We start from the raw sequence: 20,324 nt of genomic DNA on the forward strand, positions 1-20,324 counted from the left end.
GCTGAGCCTGCGCATCCGGAGCCTGTGCTCCGCAACGGGAGAGGCCACACCAGTGAGAGGCCTGTGTACCGCAAAAAAAAAAAAAAAAAAAAAGTCCAGTTCAGTAGTTTAGGGCTTCTTTCGATTACTAAATGTCAGCAACCTTTGACCTACAATGGACCTTATGTTTATAGCCCACTTTACAGTTTACAAAGAGCTTAACACACCTTATGTCCTCCCGCCCCTTCAAGCCTGCAGTCTTCTCTCCTGCCTTTCAATTCACATCTATTTTGGACACCAATTATTTGGCACTTAGACAGTCTCTAAGTCAGTCCGTAGAGGGAGGAAAGGTGTTTTTGCCCAGGAAAAATACAGCCTACTCTGTGTCTCTAACTAGGTCTCCAGGCATAGCATTTGTACCCAGAGCACACTGCTATTACAGGACGTACCACATGATATCATGTGTGTCAGCCTCTCTCCATATAGTGGCATCTTCCTGTGGACAGTCACTGGGTCTATATTTATTACTATTATTTAAGTCACTGGCTCTTAATCATCTTGGGGGTCCCCACGCTTGGCTCAGTACCTGCCCTTAGAGGTACACAGGGTGCATCTGTTGAGTGAATTAATTTGCTGCCAGTCTATTCACTGCAGCGCATTTTGCATTTTAACCAGATCAATTAACAACTATTTCTTTCATATTATTATTGCAAAAACACAGCACAGAGGGATCTGCCAATTCCAGACCTCTACCTAGTGCCCTGGAAGTTTAAGTGTTCTTATTGGTGGAGGCCATTTATTTCTGATTAAAAGCCACCTAAATCTTTTACTCAATCCAAAGGAAGTCATAGGTATGTTTGCCTATATGTTTCCAAACTTGTTGATAAATTTTATCTGCATGAGCTGTCTTTTCCGGGAAGAGAGGAAAGGAGGGAGTCAGTTAGGGAGGTGGGAAATGAATGCTGAGTAAATATTTGGTGCTAGGCAGTTCTGTGTAATTATTATCACTGTTTAAGACCCAAACAATCCTTCAATATGGCTATTTTTCTTATTTGCAAACAGTAAATCTTAAGGTGTGTAAGTGGGTTGTTTGGGGTCACAGGCCTAGTCAGTTGCAGAAACAGAGTTCAAACCCAGTTCTGCTGCCTCCAAAGTCCATTCTTATTGCAGCCTGCCCAACTCTTCCAAATCAAAAGAGACTCCTAAATAAACAAAAAGTCTCAGGGGGAAAAGTGTAAATTTTGCCATAAATAATGAAGCCAGGCGTGAAGGTCTCAACCTTACAAAGGGTAGGGTGGCAGGTAAGATTTGGAAACAGGCAGCCCTGAGAAATCCCTCTGATCCTTGTTGCAAGCCCCTGCCTAGATCCTCCTCTGGAACCAGGTGAGTCCGAAGGGTCCAAGGACTCGGCAGTCTTCTTCTGCCCTCTGTAAAGTCAGTAACTTCACCTTGGTTTTGTGCCTGGGGGTTCTGATCTGGCTAGGAGGCAAACTACAAAACCAAAAGGACAAAATCCCCCAAGCCCAACCAGAAGGTGTGGCAGCAAACCTAAGCTCAGGTGAGGGAGGAGGCTTAGTAGCAGGAATCACAGGACACTTCAGGCTCTCAGACCAATGAGATGTGCACATCCAGGCTCATACTCAGATAGCTGAAGTCTCTCCAGACTCAACCTCTTATTAGCAGAGTGGCCTTGAGTCGTGTTCAGTGATGATGCTATATGTTTTCCCATTTACTGGTATTCAGGGCTCAATAAATATGTTCTCCCTAGGTTCCTCAAGGCAAACACCACTATGGTGAGTGTCATGACACTACAAAAGTCACATAAGAGTTATACAGCAAGATCTCTCCTCAAAAAGTACCAGGTCTTCATAGGCAAAGTCAAATCAGTTAAGTATATTTTATAACGCAGATACCTTGAGGTCTCAACTACTCTTTGTGTGTTTCTCACATTGGCCACGAGGGTTGAGGGAAAGGCAGCACTTGAGAGTGAGGACACCTGACACTTCAAAGTCTTCCGTGTGACATAAACCTAATTTGCTGAAATAAACTCGGTGGTTAGCCCAGCTGATCAAAGCAAAAGCTATGCTGATGTTTGCAGAAGCCCAAAACATAAAATCAAGAAAAACTGGTTATAAATCCCCATGACACATTCACACTTCCTCCAATCTTTCCTGACAACATGGCATCCCCATTTCCATATGACCATATGACCACAGTTCTGTATTATGGTTGGTTAGTCAACCTTTCTCTGTGCAAAGTTAAGAACCTCCCCTAAATGCATGTAATATCTTTTTTGCTGGCAGGACATGGTCCATGACTAGCTATTCTTTAGAACTTTAGACGCTTTGAATAAAAACTAACATTTTTGCTTGTTGCAATTCCTAGCATTTCTGAGGGACTAGGTGTTAGCAAAGAGTCCTTTTAATACTGAGAGGATCTAAAGTCTTAAGGGGATCAAGGTCCTGGCTACACTAGCTAATAATAAGAGCAAAATTTAATAGAGCACTTACTATGTAGCAGACACACTTCTATCACCCTTCCAACATATCTCAGTCATTTAATTTCATAACAAATATTTTAAATTGGTATTATTATTTCCACTCCCATTGTGCTGATGAGAAAACTGAGGCACACAGAGGATAAACAACTAGCCTAAGGTCATACTGTAAATAAATGAAGTGAGGATTCAAACAAAACCAGTGTGATTTCAGAGCCCTCATTGTTAAACAAAATGTGATTCTGCCTCAGCTCAAAGATGAAAGGATCACTGTAAAAGTTGACTTCTATGACAAGGGTTCCCTTCTAGCTTTGTCATATAAAGACGCTCTGCTCAACCTATCTCATACAGAACACACCATGGCCAAGCGAGTTGCAGTGATTGGAGCTGGTGTGAGTGGCCTGTCCTCCATCAAATGCTGCTTGGATGAAGACCTGGCGCCTACCTGCTTTGAAAGAAGTAATGACATCGGGGGACTGTGGAAGTTTACCGTGCGTAGTTCACACCCTCCCACTTCCACCAATCATAATCTGGCCGTTTGCTTTGTCCCTGCCGAGGCATATGGTCGCTTTAGCCTACCTACCTTGGTGATCATTACGGGAGCAGCTCACTGCAGCAGCACAAGTTTGTTATGGTGTTGTGCTGACCCCAGGCAGGATGCAGTCTGATAGGTGATGAACTTGGACAACTGGCAGGGTAGGGACAAGAGACAGCTGGAGGAGAGGAAGAAAGAGCTAAGCCTAATACACAAACATAGTATTGGAAGTTACGATGATTTCTGGAGCAGGGGCATTGTAAGACAAAGTAGCAGCGTGTCACATTGGGTAAGCTGAATGGCATTGGTGAATATGGAGCAGATGACACTTTAGGAAGGACAGAAGTTGGCATCAGGGAGTGGAGCCCCAGCCCCCAGGCATTGTTCAGGTCTTTGGGAAGAGAATTGGCAAGGGTGAGGCAAGAATCCAGACCTTGAAAGGTCTAGGGGGTATTTTTCACATTATCAGAAGAAGAAGAACACAGGCATTAATCCACCCTTCTTAGGAGTGTAATATGCAGCCTAGTGGGGTATATGCTCAAGGCTAGGCCAGCTATTAGGTGACTTGAGCATCAGGAAGTGGGGCTGGAAATGACTAAAATACCCCCTGCCTCTGGCCAAAATTGGTCCTGGTTACTGGGAATAGCAGGGTCTTCAGAGGGAATAAAGGGACCTGCCCCAGTGGTAGGGTATAAGGTGTCAGAAGATGGGAGGCCCAAGTACTAAATGCTTTGGTTGGGGAGAGAAGAGCAGCCTTTAGTGGGAGCTCAAGGTTGGGGAGGGTGCTTCAAACTGGTATGAATGAGGGAAGCCTTCTTGGAGTAGGCAACATTTGCCAGTCTTTGATGGATGGTGAAGAAAACAGAATAAGCAAATGCATGTAAATGATCACAGCCCTAGGATTATAGCATACTGGGGAAAAATAATTTTTTTCTGGTGTACTATGGGCCTCTTCAAGCCACCAAATGTCAATGTGGAAGAAAGTATTAGGTCTGCTGTTTGACCCCATGGTTGGTTTGGTTTCCTTCTCCTATTGTAAACTGATATAGATTAATTTTAGAAAACAGTACTGAGTTAAACAAAAGAAAAATACAAATTAAATATAATATCAATTCTCATGAGTCAGCACTAACAAAATTTTGATGTAATTTTTTCCAGTCATACAAATACTGTTTTTTTTTCAAAAACGCAATTGTAGTATTCATTTTCATTCATTCAACAAGTACTCGTGTTGTCCCTCTACCAGGACCTATGGGAAACAAGATGGACAAGGACCCAGCCCTCCTTACTGTCTGGTGGGGAACAGAAACAGAAAACAGATCACTACAATGCAGTGTGATTGGTTCTGTGCTCAAAGTACAGTGTGCTGGGGCAGGGCACAATAGCTACCTTGTGAAGATCTGTTGGGTCATGGAAGGTTTCTTAGAGAACATGATGGTGAAGGAAGAGACTTGAAGAAGAAAACTTCGGCCACGAGAAGTTCACTGGTGCCTTTGTAGATCTTTTTGTTTTGTTGTTTTGTTTTTGAGTGACAGAGATCGAGACAAGACAACAAGTTGAGGAGTCCAGGAGAAAACACAGGCTGCCAGTATGTGATGATTCTTTCATGACGACTGAGATAAGACAGAGAGAGACAAGGCTGGAAGGGGGATACAGGTTGAAAGGGAGTTTTGTTTTGTTTTGAAAATTTGAGTCTTCAGTATTTTAAGTGTGGATGGGAAGGAGCCAATAAAAAGAGAGCGGTTGAAAATATCCATAGACAATGAATAGAAAAATTAGTGAGGAGTTCCTTAAACAAAGGCAAGAGGAAGAGGTGCAGAGCATGAGTGGACGGAATAATCATGGCAAGGGAAGAAGGAGAAGATAAGCAAGATAGACCGTGGGCCCGTGTTCATGGAATATTTTAAGGGCAGTGTCATTCTTGGAGAGCCCTATTAAATGTTGTTAGCTTCTTTGTAGTTTGAGAAAGATATCGTATTTAACAATGCCAACCCCACCAATGATTTCTGATAACTATAGCATGGGGACCCAACGCTAACTTTTCCAGGAACTCTTTGGAATTACAAGTGGAACGCTAACTGCTGATGGTCTCTGTTCTCTTCCTCCTATCCCCCCACCACCCCATCAAGCTAACTGTGCTTTCACCACAGGAGACTTCTAAAGATGGGATGACCAGGGTCTACAAGTCATTAGTGACAAACGTCTGCAAAGAAATGTCATGTTACAGCGACTTCCCCTTCCAAGAAGATTATCCCAATTTCATGAAGCAAGAAAAATTCTGGGACTACCTCCAAGAGTTTGCTGAGCACTTTGACCTTCTGAAATACGTTCGGTTTAGAGTAAGATACCTTGGGTTATGGAAGGTTAATGAGTAGGGCCTGGCCCATTCACCAATGTGATGGAAATGGGATACTTAAGTAAACTTCTTCCTGACTTTCTCTCTATATGAATAAGGCAGATAATAATCCTGCTGGTCATGTTTTTACTCAAATAAGTCACTAAAATACTGAATTTCCTGGTTCTTCCTCTAAATCCAGACTCTCATTCAGGATAAAATTTAGAATGTTTTTGAGAGGAAAGGAAAAATGGATTTTGTTCATGAAACCCATTGGGAAGAAATGACTAGAAGTCTGAACCACAGATATTATAATGGGTCAAAACTCATTTCCCTAAATTTTTTCAACATTCGGTGTTTTAATTCATCTCCTTCTCACCAGGAATAAAAACTGAATGTTTCTTCCTTGCAGTGAAGGCATTCAGATGTTTTGGGTCCTAATCTATATGACCACTTTTGAGACTTTGCACAAGCTATTTAACTTCTCTAGAGAAAAGATAAGACAATGTTAACAGACCTCCTATCGTGGGACTGACTTGGCCCACTTGAAATAAGAGACATGGTTACCATACGGTCATTGTATGAGGTCCCAAGATGACTGATGGAAAGCGAGTGTTTTGTCTTTTGCTTTCAGACCACAGTGTGCAGCGTAACAAAGCGTCCTGACTTCTCCGAAACTGGTCAGTGGGATGTTGTCACAGAGACAGAGGGGAAGCTGGACAGAGCTATCTTTGATGCTGTCATGGTTTGCACTGGACACTTCCTGAATCCCCGTTTACCTTTGGAGTCATTTCCTGGTGAGTCATTTCTACCTGAAACCATGCCTACTCTTCTGGGTTCTTCTAGAAGTTACTGATTTGTAATTGGAAATACTTCCTCGTGATTATAGACAACTTTATGTTTACCCTCAGAAATAATATGTACAAAATAACTTTGAAAGTTATAAAACACTATAGAGGTGTCAGATTTTATTATTTACTTATTAATATAAATGCTGATGTTATCACTTAAGTTTTATCATGCCTGTCTGATTCAAGCTCAGTGATCACATAAGGCTCAAAACTATCAGATCGGTCATGAAAAAAAATAGGCTTTGAATTTTGTCATTAATTTACAGGTCATCTGAATCAGGAGTGACCTGTAATTCAATAACTTAAAGAAAGTGAGAATACAAGGAAACTTGACAGAATTTTTTTTAAGAAATAGACCAGAAATTATACGTACAAAGAAATATTGTCACCCTTCAAAATAGTCGTCATCACAATAATAATCCATCCACCTCTTAAAGCAGGGCTATCCACACAAAGGAGTTTTAGAAATTCCCCTTTGGAAATGCTTTTGATCCAATGGCACATTCTTTTTAATATACTCACAATTGGCAAATCTCCATCTTTTGAAGTCAAGTGAGGATTTACTAAAATGTAGTAAAGCTACTCTTCTTCCGTTACTCATAAGTGGCCCTAAAGGCAACTGAGTATGAAGTTTTGAAACTTCTTTTAGGAATTAAAAGAACCTTTAAGAAACAAAGATGTGAAGAAGAAAGTTTGCAAACCTTAGACAATAAAAAATGAAATATAAATCTTAAAACATAATCTCAAATTAACAAACTATTCTATTTTCAAAATGTGTTAGGGACCAAAGGAGAATTCAGTACATAATTTTACAGAGAAGCAAAAATATTGTAAATGGTGGGTCAGCTTCAGGCTTGCTGCTAGTCTATGGGCTAAATACATGATCACATAGTACCAAAGGAATATATAACTGCCTCTATAACAATGTTTCTATGAGGAAATGTGTCACAAGTGTCAAATAAGAGATGCTTTTGGAATTAAGTGTCTTGTCAGGTTTGAGGTTCCTAACTACCTTCAGTCCCACTGCGACTCTAACTAAAGAACACTGCTGCAAAAGAGCAATCAGGGGCTGAGAGGTGATGATCTTTGTGGCAGCATGAAGTGTCCAGACTGGCAGAATTGGGCCCAAGGAAAGAGACTGGCTAAACATAAACTAGAGTAGCAACATAGTTTTGGATCATCTTGAGAGCAGACATTTCTACATACTTTAATGACCTCAGGGAGGTGGGGGAGGAATAATTGTAGTAGAAATATTGAGGTGCCCCTTTCTTTTGCCCTAAAACCCAGATATTGGAGAACGAAGAAACCCACACACACAGATTTTAGAGGCTCCCCCTGAGGGGGTCTTGGTTTATGACCAGACTTTAGAAGAATCTGTTATGGGGGACAGCAGGACAGATAACCCCAATTTCCTCTGTGTTTCCAGAGTGAGGTATCTTGATGAGTGGATACGATGTAAGCTTTCCGGGAAGTTCTGGTCTGCTACAGTTCCCTGCAGGCAATGACCCTGGATAAGTAGCATTTAGCATAATGGTTATGAACAAAGCTCTGGATCCAGACCCTGTGCTAGTTGCTTAATCTTGGATGAACATAACCTCTCTAAGCCTCAGCAAAGTGGAAATATAAGTTCCCATCTCAGAGTAGTGATGAGGATTAAATGAGATCATCCATGTAAAATACTTAGCACAGTACAGAGCACACAGTAAGCACTCTATAAACAATAGCTACTACTGTTATGAATCATGACCTTTTGTAAGCTATTATCCACCATCTGAGAATTGCTTGCAAGAACCTGCTTCCTAAGAAGCAGGTGCGTCCCCCAGACGAAGAAGTATTTCTCCCTCTTAGTTAAGTTATAAACCCAGTTATAAGCCTCAGCAGCCATTCCATCTCAGAGTGCTGGATCCTCCCAGAGCCCATACAGGAATCACAGGATGGATAGCACAAAGTGCAGTTCTGCAGGTCACCCCTCTTGATTCTTCTCTCTCCCACACCAAGAAGTTATGTAAACGTGACTCTCTAAACACACATCAGTTGTAATCATTAGTTACAGATTAGTGGTCGCAAATGCCTAATTATATTTGATCAATTATTAACAAATGTTCTTAAACTTCGTGAGCGTTGTGTGTGGACTTCAAGCTTCTGGTCTTCCTTCTCCTAAGGTAGTTGCTAAGCATTTTTCAACACATAACGGTAGGGGAATAAGTATAAGACGAAGAAACCACAATAGCAAAATATTCCAGAGATATTTGCTGACAAGGCAAACTAGGCCCTGTGCCTCCTAGCAGACCGTTTTTTTTTTTTTTTTTCTGAATTAGTAGTTTTGATTTACCAAATAGATTCCTTTGGGGCAGGGGAGGGGGCAAGGCATTATTGACATAATCATTGATTCAGAACTACCTATGCATTCCATACTTTTTCTTGGATTCCCTGCTCAAATATGCAATTATGGAGAACCTATTATTTGAAAAGCATTGTGTTAGGTACATACAAAATCTGTGAACCAAGGTTGAGCCCTCAGGAAGCTTCTCTCCAGCCAAACCTCAGTGAATGGGTTGAAGCCCCACTCTCTAATGCATTCGGGGCACGTCTTCTTCCCCCTTCTTGAAACCCTCTTAGGGCTTTGCTTTTCAAATTCCTAATCATCTTTCTAATGTCATTCTTTGAAAAAAAAAAAAAAAATCACCTCCTCCAGGATGACTTCCCTGGCTCAGTCTAGGCTGATGCCCCACTGAAGGCATCATAACACCTCCTGTTCTGGGGAGCAGCATAGTATCATGCTTGACAGCTGAGCCCAGAGTCAGATGACCTGACTTCCCGTTGGGCTCTGCTACTTACTGTATGGCCTTGGGCAAGTTGCTTAACCTCTCTGTGTCTCCACTTCTCAGCATTAGTAAAATTGCATCATAATATTGTTCACCCTATGGGGTTGTTGTGAGTTTTAAATTAATTAATATGTATAAAATCCTTAGAAGAATGTCTGGGATTTGCTAGTAAGGTCTGAATAAGTGTTAGTTAGCTATTGTCTGTTTACCTATTTCTCACTCGAGGATGAACTCTTTAAAGGTAGAGACTGCCTTTTATTCTCACATCTCCTAAACCTAAAACCTGAAACAGTGCCTTGGGCTATACAATGTTGAAAGTACAGGTCATGTAATGTAGAGATGTGAACCAACTGTACTTTTTCTTGTAATGTCCCTGCAGGCCTCATCTGTGGGTGGGGCTTGTCCTTCTCCTGCCCTTGGTTGCAATTTCAGACCATTCCCACCGCTTTTCTGCTCACTCTCAAATAATGAAAAGTCTTCCTCTGTCATCTTTTTTTTTTTTTTTTGGCCGTGCCATGCAGCATGTAGGATCTTAGTTCCCTGGCCAGGGATGGAACCCGTGCCCCCTGCAGTGGAAGCAGAGAGTCCTAACCACTGGACTGCCAGGGAAGTCCCCCAACTTCTCATTTTTATAGCTGAAATGTTCTGTCTCGTGTAATAGTAAAACTGGCAATTACCTGTAATGATGAAGCTTCTCCCCTCCCCCAGCCGGCTCCTGCTTTGTGCTGACAGCAGCAGTGAGAAGAGATGGTGCGCTTGGCTTCTCCCTTCCTCTGCCAGCTCCTCCTCCAAACCTTTCACTCACCAGCTGCAGTCTCTGGACCTTCCAGAATTGGAGTCAGGGCAAGGACAAGAAGAAGTAAGGGGGCAGGAAAAGTCTTTCTTGACTGGCACCAACCAGGTGCTAGTTCTCTCAGGCCTTGGGGGTGTTTAAGATCCATGCTTTGTGAGGTGCTTTCCTAGGCTCTGCTCCAGAGAGACGCCCCATGACTAGGGATCGTTCCATGCAGCCCCTGTTGCTACAGACCAAGCACTCTCAGACTGGCCACTTTACAAGTCCCTAAACCCTAGCTCCTCCCCAGGTCATTTCCATAGACTATCTATTAAGGTCTCATTGCCAGTCCAGATGGCTACCTTGTGCAAAGTCCCTTTAAATTGGCATCAGACAGGCTGTCTCCTACATGGCTTTCATCTGGTCCACATGAGACATGTATTCCACACTGTCAGCAGTAGATGAAAAACTTGCTACTGGTGCAGCCACCCCTTGCAGGCAGTTCTAGTCACAGCCTTTCAGGCGTGGGTCACACACCAGTCTCTGTGCTCCATAGACTCCAAGGGCCGAGATCTCACAGGGGTCTCCCAGAAGCCCCTCGAATATGGCTTCGTGTCAAGGAGACAAAAAATGCAACAGCACTTTAAAATCCTTTCCTGAAAGTCTCCAATTTCCAACCTCTGGCCACTTCAACTTCAATCCCTGAAAGTGAGAGGCAAAGGATCACAAAACTGGTCTGCATACACCTTCTTTGCAAATTCTGCCTAGTGGGTTTAGCACCTCCCTTGGAATGTGGCAACTATTTGTTGCCATATTTAGTGCATTTAGTTTTCAGCTTTGGGGGCCTCAGCAGGCAAAGACTCCTATTAAAACACTGTGTTATATATAGTAGCTCTTCAATAAATGTTACTGAGTAAATGAATGAATCAGTGACTGTCTGGTAGGAGAATGATAGGTTCCAGGAGACAGTTTCATCTTTTTACATTAAAATTGCAAAAGTACTTGAAGTATTGGGGTGAGAGGCTGAGGAACCCTCTAAAGTGCAGCGCCTCCCTTTCCGATTCATTGTCAGTGCTTCATCTCACCGGTCACAGGGTCTGAAGGTGGCTGGCCCCATCACTGTTTGTTTCCTCTGCCACCTCTCATTGCTGAAGCTGTTACCACCGACCCTTCGAGCTGGTCCCCAACGAGGGTCCTCCTGCCCGGTGCTGTTCGAGCCAAGAGACCAAATTTGGTTCAGAAGCAGAGGAAAGCTTTATTCTTTGATCAGAGAGTGGACAGGTGCGAGATCTGGCTCTGGAGCAGGCACTCCCCAGGACGCGGTGGGGCTGCTTTGCAGGGTTCTGTCAGCAGGGAGGGGGCAGAGACAGGCACAGGCTCACACTCCAGATCGAAGTTTGGACCCAGAGATTCTGCACACAGCCCATCACTGCCACCGCCTTCAACTGAGGGTCATGCACTGCACTTCTGCACACTCCCCCGAGCTGAGGCATCAGCGCAGCCGTTTCATACTAGGAACTCAGGTCTGAAGGGCCGGGAGCGAGGCCTCTGCACGCAGCACCCTGTGAGCAAGTGACACTAGACTAAGCACAAAGGAAAAGACAAAAAGGTTAAACTTGCTGCTGGTGACAAATCCCTCCTCTCTTTTGTCCTTCTCCTTATTCTTGAGGGGCGCTAGGGGGCGAAGGTCCATCTTTTGTACCCCCGCCCCCCGAAGAGGACCAGCCTTCTTCCCAGATGCCTTTAGATGTGTTTGATGGTCACCAGGCCTCAACCCTAACTGTTCGTATTGCTGAGCGACCATCATTTATCTAACCCTTTGGAGACAAAGGACACCAGATAATTTAAGATACATGGCCCAAATATTAGCAAGAGCAAGTATTTCCTAAAAATGCAGGTATCTAGGTCTTTTGCCTGTAGGCCAATGTGCCCTGATATGGAGGCTCACTGCAGTGAGCCTAAGTATCCCTGGTCACACTTTGTTGTTTTTTTGGAAGAAAAGCTTCAGGTCAGAGAGAGGTTCGCATGAGTCAGGGGGGGTCCGTGGCCCCAGGTTGTCTCTCCGGAGGTAGCGTTTAGGGTCCTCTTCACTCAAGGGTGATGTGCCCACAGAGCGATCCCTGCAATGTCAGGGCAGAGTAGGTGGTTAGGGTCACCGAGTGGGGTCCGTTCCCCTTAGGACTGAGCTGGTCTTGCAGGCTGCTGGTTTTCCAGGTTTTTAGGTGTCCCCAGTCTCCTGGCCAGAATGGTTGGAGGGCCAGGTTGGTGGGTGCAGGCAGCACCTGGTTACCATATTCCATGAAAGCTTTCATAGTTTCCCCTCCCTGGAGGGCACACTTGAGTTGTTCCATTTCAAGTCAAGGTGTCCATTCTCTCGGGCTCGGGTAGTGGCTGTACCATAGATGAGTTCAAAGGCACTTAACTTTCACTTATCCCTTGGGGCTAATCACATGCGGAGCAGGGCAACTGGAAGCAACTTAATCCAGTCTTCTTGAGTTTCTGGACATAGCTTGGCTAAGGCCCATTTCAAAGTCTGACTGGAGCTTTCTTCTCTCCCCAACAACTGAGGTCTCTAGGCTGAGTGCAAGGTCCGCCCACAGTGCTCGTTATATCCCCTTCGTCACTTGAGACACAAATGCTGGGCCATTATTACTTTGTAGGGACCCTGGAAGCCCAAACCTGGGAATTATTTCTGTTGGTAACGTTTCTATACACCCAGAAAAAGAGTCTGCTAGCACCAAGAGATACCTGAAATTGCCAGGTACTCTCGCCATGCCAGTGAAATCAGCCTGCTAATCTTCCCCAGGATATGTCCCTCTGGTCTGAATGGGCCTTACCTGGGGGCCTCTAAGGGGTCTGGTGTTGGAGTTGTTCATTGTGCAGACGGGGCATGTCTCAACTATGCGACTGATTATACTTTTCATGCCAGGAGTTACCATGACCTCAACTAGCCAATTATATACCTTTAGTGAGTTCCTTGATGAGCCTCCCTGATGGCTTGACAAGCTGCAATTTGGGTGAAGAAGTATTGCCCGTGTTCACTAACTAGCCACCCACGGCCTCCTAGATCTCTGTCGAAGCCCCATTTTCAGGCTCTGTTTAATTCTTCCTCTGTGCAGATTGAGGAACAATTGGATGGATCTGGCCTTTGAGGTATGAGGGGTAGTTGCCAAGTTACTGGTTCTAGGGCTGCCCTTTCAGCAGTTGCATTGGCCTTGTCATTTCCCTTTATTACCTCTGCATCCTTCTCTTGGTGACCCCTACAATGAATCACTCACCTTTTTTGGAAGCTGTACTGCTTCTAAGAGCTTCAGTATATTTAAGCCATGTTTCACCCATTTATTCTCCACAGCAGGCATACTTCTTTCCTTCCAGATAGCCCTGTGTGTGAAGGATGGCATATCGTGGGAATCTTCCCTAAGACTCAGGTGAAGACTATCAACTAGGCCTTTTGGACAGAAGTCCCTGGGGGTAGGTTTCTTGCTTCTATGACTTAGGTCTGGGAGGTCACTGCCTACCCTGACAGCCTTTTTCCTTCTCTCATAAAACTGCTCCCATCTGTGAATCATTCCTCTTCGGTATTTGGGAGAGGCTCACTTCCTAGGTCAAGGCGACTGGAATAGATCGTGTCTATGGCTTCTATATAATCATGCTCCAAGGGCCCTATTTCTGTGGGTAGCAGGGTAGCAGGATCTAGCCAGTGACAGTTTTTTTATGGTAACCACTGGGTTGCCTAAAGGCATAGCGTGAACTTGAATCGACTTTCTGGGGGTTAGCCATTCTGTTCCCTTAGAACTTAACTGAAGCCTGAAGCCGGTGTGGAGTCCGTATAGTGATTGGCTGACCAAATGTTAACTTTTCAGCCTCCTTTAGCAGGGTTGTAGTAACTGCTATTGCTGGTAGACAAGGAGGCCGTCCCTTAGCAGTTTGATCTAATTGGTTGGAGAAATAAGCAACCACCTGAGTAAGGGGTCCCATTTTTTGAGCTAATACGCCAAGGGCGATTCCCTTTCTTTTATGAATGTAAAGGTCAAAGGGTTTAGCTAAATTTTGGAGGGCCAGGAGACGAGTCTGAAGTAACTGCTTTTTCAGTTCTTCAAAGGCCCCTTCACATTCTGAATTCCATTCAAAGGATCATTATCTTTTCTTTTCAACTTTTCATACAGAGTCCCAGCTATTAAACCATAGTTAGGGATCCAGACGTGGCAAAACCTGGCCATCCCCAGGAAACCCCTAAGCTGTCTTTTAGTTTCAGGAGGGGTGAGGCAGCAAATGACTTCTTTCCTTTCCTGGGGTATGCTTCTCTTGCCTTCTGTGAGAATGAAGCCTAGGTAGGTCACCCTAGTTTGTGGTGTTTGAACCTTTTTCTTGGATACCTTATATCCTTTATCTGCTAGGTTGTTCAGGGTGGTTACAGTATTTTTGTCAGAGGCCTCCTTAGTAAGGCTGGCAATCAGAATTTCGTCTACATACTCGAGGAGGGTTCCCTCCTCCAGACGTAGATCTTTTAGGTCTTTAGCTAAAGTTTTCCCAAAGATGGTGGGAGAATTTTTGAACCCTTGAGGCAGGACTGTCCAGCAGTATTGTTGTTTTTGTTGCATGTTTGGGTCCTGCCATGCAAAAGCAAAACTTTCTTGTGGCTCTGTGGTTAATGGAATACAGAGGAAGATATCTTTTAAATCTGATACAGAGCCCCAGGTCCTGGTGGACGGTAGAGCGGCCAGCAGGGTGTAGGATTAGACACTACTGGGTGTATATCTTCAGTGGCTTCATTGACTGCCCTGAGGTCCTGTGCCACCTGGTATTTCCCATTGGGTTTCTTTACGGGGGGAATGGAGGTATTACAGGCTGACTGACATGGTCTAATAAGGCCCTGGTCAGTTAGGCCCTGTGACATGGGCAGTTCCCAACAAGACCTCCCAGCAGAGTGGGTACTGTTTTCTATTGGGCCACGTATGTACAGATTTTAGATGGACTATCATGTGACTGGCTCCTACAGCTCATCCCACCCATCCCTGGGCCCAGACCTCGGCATTTATTCCAGGGAAATCAACTTGCTCTGTCTGGGGAGGTTTGTCCTCAGCCATTAACATTATCATCTTGTGCCCTTTGTCTAAGGGGACACCAGTCTCCAATTTGTCTCCCATTAGGTGTACAGTAGCTCCCAAGATATCTCTTCCTAGCAAAGGTATGGGGCACTCGGGAACATGCAGGAAGGAATGGGTGAGCCTATGTTTGTCCAGTTTACATTCTGATGGTTCTATGAATGCCCGTTCTTGGACCTTCCCTGAGACCCCCATAATTTTACAACTCTTGTGACTGAGTTTACCTGATCTGGTGTTCAGAACTAAGTAAGTGGCATGAGTGTCAACTAAGAATTCAACAGGCTTTCCCCCCATGTCCAATATTAGCTGAGGCTCCTAGGGGTCAATTGGTGTGCCAGCTTAGCAGCCCCCTGGCCCCATCATTCTTCATCTATCTGGTATTCCCTTCCAATGACTCAGGGTGGGTGGTAGTATAGATTCAGAGGCATTTCCTGAATGCACTTCTGCACATGGTCTGCTGAGCTGAAGTGTCAGGCACAGCCATTTCACACTAGGAACTCTGGTCTGAAATGCTGGGTACAAGGCCTCTTCACATGGTATCCTATGAGCAGGTGAAACTAGACTAAGTACAAAGGAAAAGAAAAAGGTTAGACTTTATTACCCAGTTTCTACTTTTATTTCTCGGGAATTGTTAATGGACTTTACCAGTGACACAGCCACCACTGTAAATAGCTCTGCTTCCACTGTTACTACCATTCTTAGTTTATACGAATCCATGGTTTATGTCTGTTATATATGCCAAGGAGATAATTACCAAAAAAAAAAAATCAAGAGGAGAAATATTTGGTAGCCCTTTCCATATATAGTATATCAATATCGTAATAGTGATACTTCCATTGACAGAGTGTTAGGAGCTTGAAAGATCAGTCAGAAATACAAATATAAATAACAACAGAATAAAGTATAAATAAGCATACAGTATAATAAGACATTAAGCATATAAGACACAAAGTAAAATAAGCATGAAGTAACAAGCCTAAATCACAAGAATAATTACTTTATTTATATGAGAACATGCCACACAATTTCCTTTTGTAAAAAAGAAAATTTCTTAATTCAAGTTGTAAACATGTTATATACATAAATCACATTCTGATAGAATATATCTATTGGGTAAAATAACATGCATCAACAGTCTACTTCTTGTCTAGGATGTTCAGGTCATGCATGAGATGTTTCTTATTATTGTCTGCAGTAAGCTTGATTTCCCTGATTAATTGCTTTAAAACGGAGCAACCATGAAATATAAGTTCTCCTATGTTTTTAACAAGGCATGTTGTACTAAATCAGTATCTGGGATTACAGCATCCAGTGGGATAGGGGATGATATACTGGTTCTACTGCCTGCAATTGGGAGCAAGAACAAAGGGCTGCCACATTTCTGGGACTTGCCTTTTCCCACAGACCCTATGCCTGCCAACGAAGGAGTTACAACTCTAGATATTTCTGATCCCTCTGTCCCTTCAGGAATCCATAAGTTTAAAGGCCAGATCCTGCACAGTCAAGAGTACAAGATCCCAACAGGCTTTCAGGACAAACGCGTCTTAGTGATCGGTCTTGGGAACACTGGAGGGGACATTGCAGTGGAGCTCAGTCGAACTGCAGCTCAGGTACACCATCTTTGAATCTGCACTCCCACCCCCAGCATCATTTCTGGTGTCTGGAGAGTGGTATTCAAGATTATAAAACACACCGGCCAATCGCAAAATTATGTGGACACAGGGTGAGTGAAAAAAAAATGTTGAAAATCCCTAAAGCCTCTCATAACGCACGCTTTACAGAACTGAACCATCTCCAAGAAGGGTCTAAGAAAATTGTGTGGATGCCAGACCACTAAGTATTTTTCAGAGGTACCCCTGGAACAAGATCAAATGAGCAAATTGTTCTACCCATGCTAACTGTCTTTCTTTCACACTCTCTCTCTCTAATTCTGGAAAGAAAAACCATGTAAAAAGAGAAAGGGGAGGTTGTTTTCTGAACATCTCCAAGTTTTCAATTAGGAGTCAGATTTGTACTTCGTTTTGAGGTAAAAGCCCCCGTTACTTTGCCCAAGAAGTATGCATAATGATTTTAGAAATTCCAAGCATAGATCCACAAATTAGAAATCTACTCCACTTTATCATAAATTATAGGACAATGATTAGATTTAGAAATAATAGATTTTTATTTAATTTAGTTAAAATTGCTTTCTCAAAACCTCACTTTAAATCCTATACTATTTACATGTAAAAAACTGCCAGCTCAATAGCACATGTCTACTAGTACTATAATTCTTTACTTTAAACATGATGAAAATACTTAACCGATACATAGATCAGGTCAAAGTGATTTATGAAAATAATGACAGCAGTGGGAACACCTTGTCATTTGTAGATCTAGGTACAACTTCACCAGTCCTCTGTTGTTATAAGACCAGAATGTTATAAATCGTTTGAAACATATTGAAGAAAAATACTACAAAAATGATGCACATGTATTTATCCTTCTTGCCTTACTTTTTAGGTTCTTCTCAGTACTAGAACTGGTACCTGGGTCATCAGCCGCTCTTCAAATGGGGGCTACCCATTTAATATGATGACTACAAGACGACGCCACAATTTTACTGCACAAGTTCTGCCTTCATGTGTACTAAAGTGGAGTCAAGAGAGGGGCTTGAATAAAAGATTTGATCATACGAATTATGGACTAAATATTACTAAGGGGTACTTATATTTTTATTTACTGGTAAAGTTATTTAATCAATATTTCTCATTCTATTTTATTCAGAACTCAAAATGTTCAATTATTGTGACATTGCCTTTGTTTACCCTGTTCTAAGCTTATTCTTTTAAGACAATGTCTATCAGTACCACAGAGGTTCTTGAAATAGGAGTACTCTCTGTCTGGTAGCAAAATAGTAATTGATGAGGCTAGAAGAAAATGAAGGATGGAAACTTTATTTCCAGTTTGAAAATTACGAAATTTAAATTGGCCTTGAGGGTTCACAGGATGGCTGCCATCCACAAATAGAATATTTCCAGCAACAGTGAGTGCAGATGGCCAGCTCTCACTAACTTTTAATAAATGTCTACTCTGGCTGAATGATTAGAGGTATGAATTGCCAATAGGAATTCCTAGAGTTATATATTTTAATACACATCTATATAGAGCTACACATTGGCAAGGAAAAGGAAAACTTTGAAATGCATGTAAAGTCATTAAATATGATTTTTATTATATGCATGACCCAAATATGTTTTCTTGGGTAAGATAGCTTTCAACTTACGAAGAAAATTAATAACAAAGAATGATTCAATATGTAAATTTTATAGACATTATGTCTGCTGCAATTAGGTAGAATGATGTTCATAATGAAAATATTTATTATTAAAATCTATCAGTAGATTCAATTTTTTTTTTTTTGGCGGTATGCGGGCCTCTCACTGCTATGGCCTCTCCCGTTGCGGAGCACAGGCTCCGGATGCGCAGGCGCAGCGGCCATGGCTCACGGGCCCAGCTGCTCCGCGGCATGTGGGATCTTCCCGGACCAGGGCACGAACCCGTGTCCCCTGCATCGGCAGGCGGACTCTCAACCACTGCGCCACCGGGGAAGCCCAGATTCAATTTTTTTAATCTAAAAATTTTTTTGTAATTTCCTCTTTGCCAAATGCCAATCCTTTGAGGTCTGGGTGATGTGGACCCAAAACTATCAAATGGATAGTTGTGTACTTGATCCTGACATTGCTCCAGAAATTAGACCCAGGAGATAGAGAATTTTAAACCCCACAGGAAAGAGTAGGTTTAGTCATTTTCTACATGCCTTCTACTGGGAGCAGGAAAACAAAAGATGCTATAGAAACAGTAAGTCAGATAGACAACTTTGAATTAGACATTGGTCAATTTACTCCCTTGACGTGGCAGATATTTTGAATTGACTAAATAAATCATTTGCTGAGTGTCTTATAAATATAACCACAGTGAATAATTTTCTCCTCTGTGTCAAAGGAAAAAACCAAAAACAATTGTGAATGATGAGCTGCCAACCTGTATCCTCTGTGGGACAGTCACTATGAAAACCAGCGTGAAGGAGTTTACAGAAACCTCTGCTCTCTTTGAAGACGGGACAGTGGAAGAAAACATCGATGTTGTAATCTTCACTACAGGATACACCTTTTCTTTTCCCTTTCTGGAAGAACCTCTCAAAAGCCTTTGTACAAAGAAGACATTCCTGTATAAGCTGGTCTTTCCCTCAAACCTAGAGAGGACAACACTGGCTATGATTGGCTTCATCAGCCTTACAGGATCCATCTTAGCAGGCACAGAGCTCCAAGCACGATGGGCCACAAGAGTATTCAAAGGTACCTGGACTCTATTTAAAGCCCTATGTGAACAAATGAGTCTTGAAACCAGTCCCCTGAGATTTAGCTAAAATCAAACAAATGTGAGTTAAAGAACCATAAAACATCCAAAAAAATTTTAGTGAAGAATTAATTTTATATATGTGTAATATTATGGTGGGTGTGCTTATGTCATTAATGTGACTGAGTGGAAAAAGAGGCTTTTACTCTGTGGACAGAATAAATTTGGACAACAAAATAAAATCACATTTCTCAGAGTAACTGAAAATATTAGAAGCTTCAGGATCCTGTTTTATACTACTCTAGTCAAATCAAGTCTAGTTTAGTCCATTTACTCCTAAGTCTTTCCATTTATGACTATCAGTAGAGTTTTATATTGCTTCCTAAGAAAGACACTGAAATAATATACACTGTGAATAAAGTTGGGGTCTAAGGAGATAGTGACTTTTAAGCAATGCCCATAAAAACACTGTAGACACTGGACACAGATTGCTATCAGTTATCACCGTAAGAGCAGAGATGATAGAGTCAGGGCTACTGGGGTCCAATCCCAACTCATTAGCTTTGCAAGGACCTCTTTAAATCTCAGTCCCTTTTTCTGTAAAATGAGGATAATAAAACCTGTTTCACAAAGGTTTTGTAAAACGAATAACGTCTACAAAGCAATTAGCACAGTTCTTGGCACAGAGTAAATGCTCATTAACTTACAGCTGTTGTTCTCACTGTTGCTATTATTATCATACCTCTGTAAAGTAGGGCAAGTTTTAGATTCATAAGCATTTTAAAGAATTCCATTTGTAACTGTATTACTGCATTTGTAAAAATATAAACCTCAATCACAGTTGAGCCAACCAGCTGTCCTTTAGCAGAATTATACCCTTAATGAATAAAAACAATCACAAATAATTTATCAATAGCATATAACACAATATTAAGTAGTACTGATTTCTGTCACACTGTAAAAATGTATTAGATATCAACCATACTTTAAAATGTTCTCCTAAATTGACAAACACGATATTTTAACCGGGAGGGTGAGGAGTGGAGGGGAGGAGAAGGTGATTAAGAAATCTCATTTATTTTTATTA

The 20,324-nt window shown here is 42.5% G+C and overlaps 1 protein-coding gene across 1 annotated transcript in view; it reads left to right on the forward strand.

Annotated features, from left to right (window-relative positions):
* Nucleotides 1-2,835: 2,835 nt before the first annotated feature.
* FMO4 (flavin containing dimethylaniline monoxygenase 4) overlaps nt 2,836-20,324 on the forward strand; it is a 28,978-nt gene continuing 11,489 nt past the window's right edge. Inside the window, 6 exon segments of the mRNA XM_007458139.1 lie at nt 2,836-2,967; nt 5,162-5,350; nt 5,981-6,143; nt 16,367-16,509; nt 17,402-17,601; nt 18,884-19,236. Of these exon segments, the coding sequence (XP_007458201.1) occupies nt 2,836-2,967; nt 5,162-5,350; nt 5,981-6,143; nt 16,367-16,509; nt 17,402-17,601; nt 18,884-19,236 (1,180 nt within the window).

The sequence above is a fragment of the Lipotes vexillifer genome, unplaced genomic scaffold, assembly GCF_000442215.2.
Source record: "Lipotes vexillifer unplaced genomic scaffold, Lipotes_vexillifer_v1.1 scaffold189, whole genome shotgun sequence".
Classification (NCBI taxonomy): Eukaryota; Metazoa; Chordata; class Mammalia; order Artiodactyla; family Lipotidae; genus Lipotes; species Lipotes vexillifer.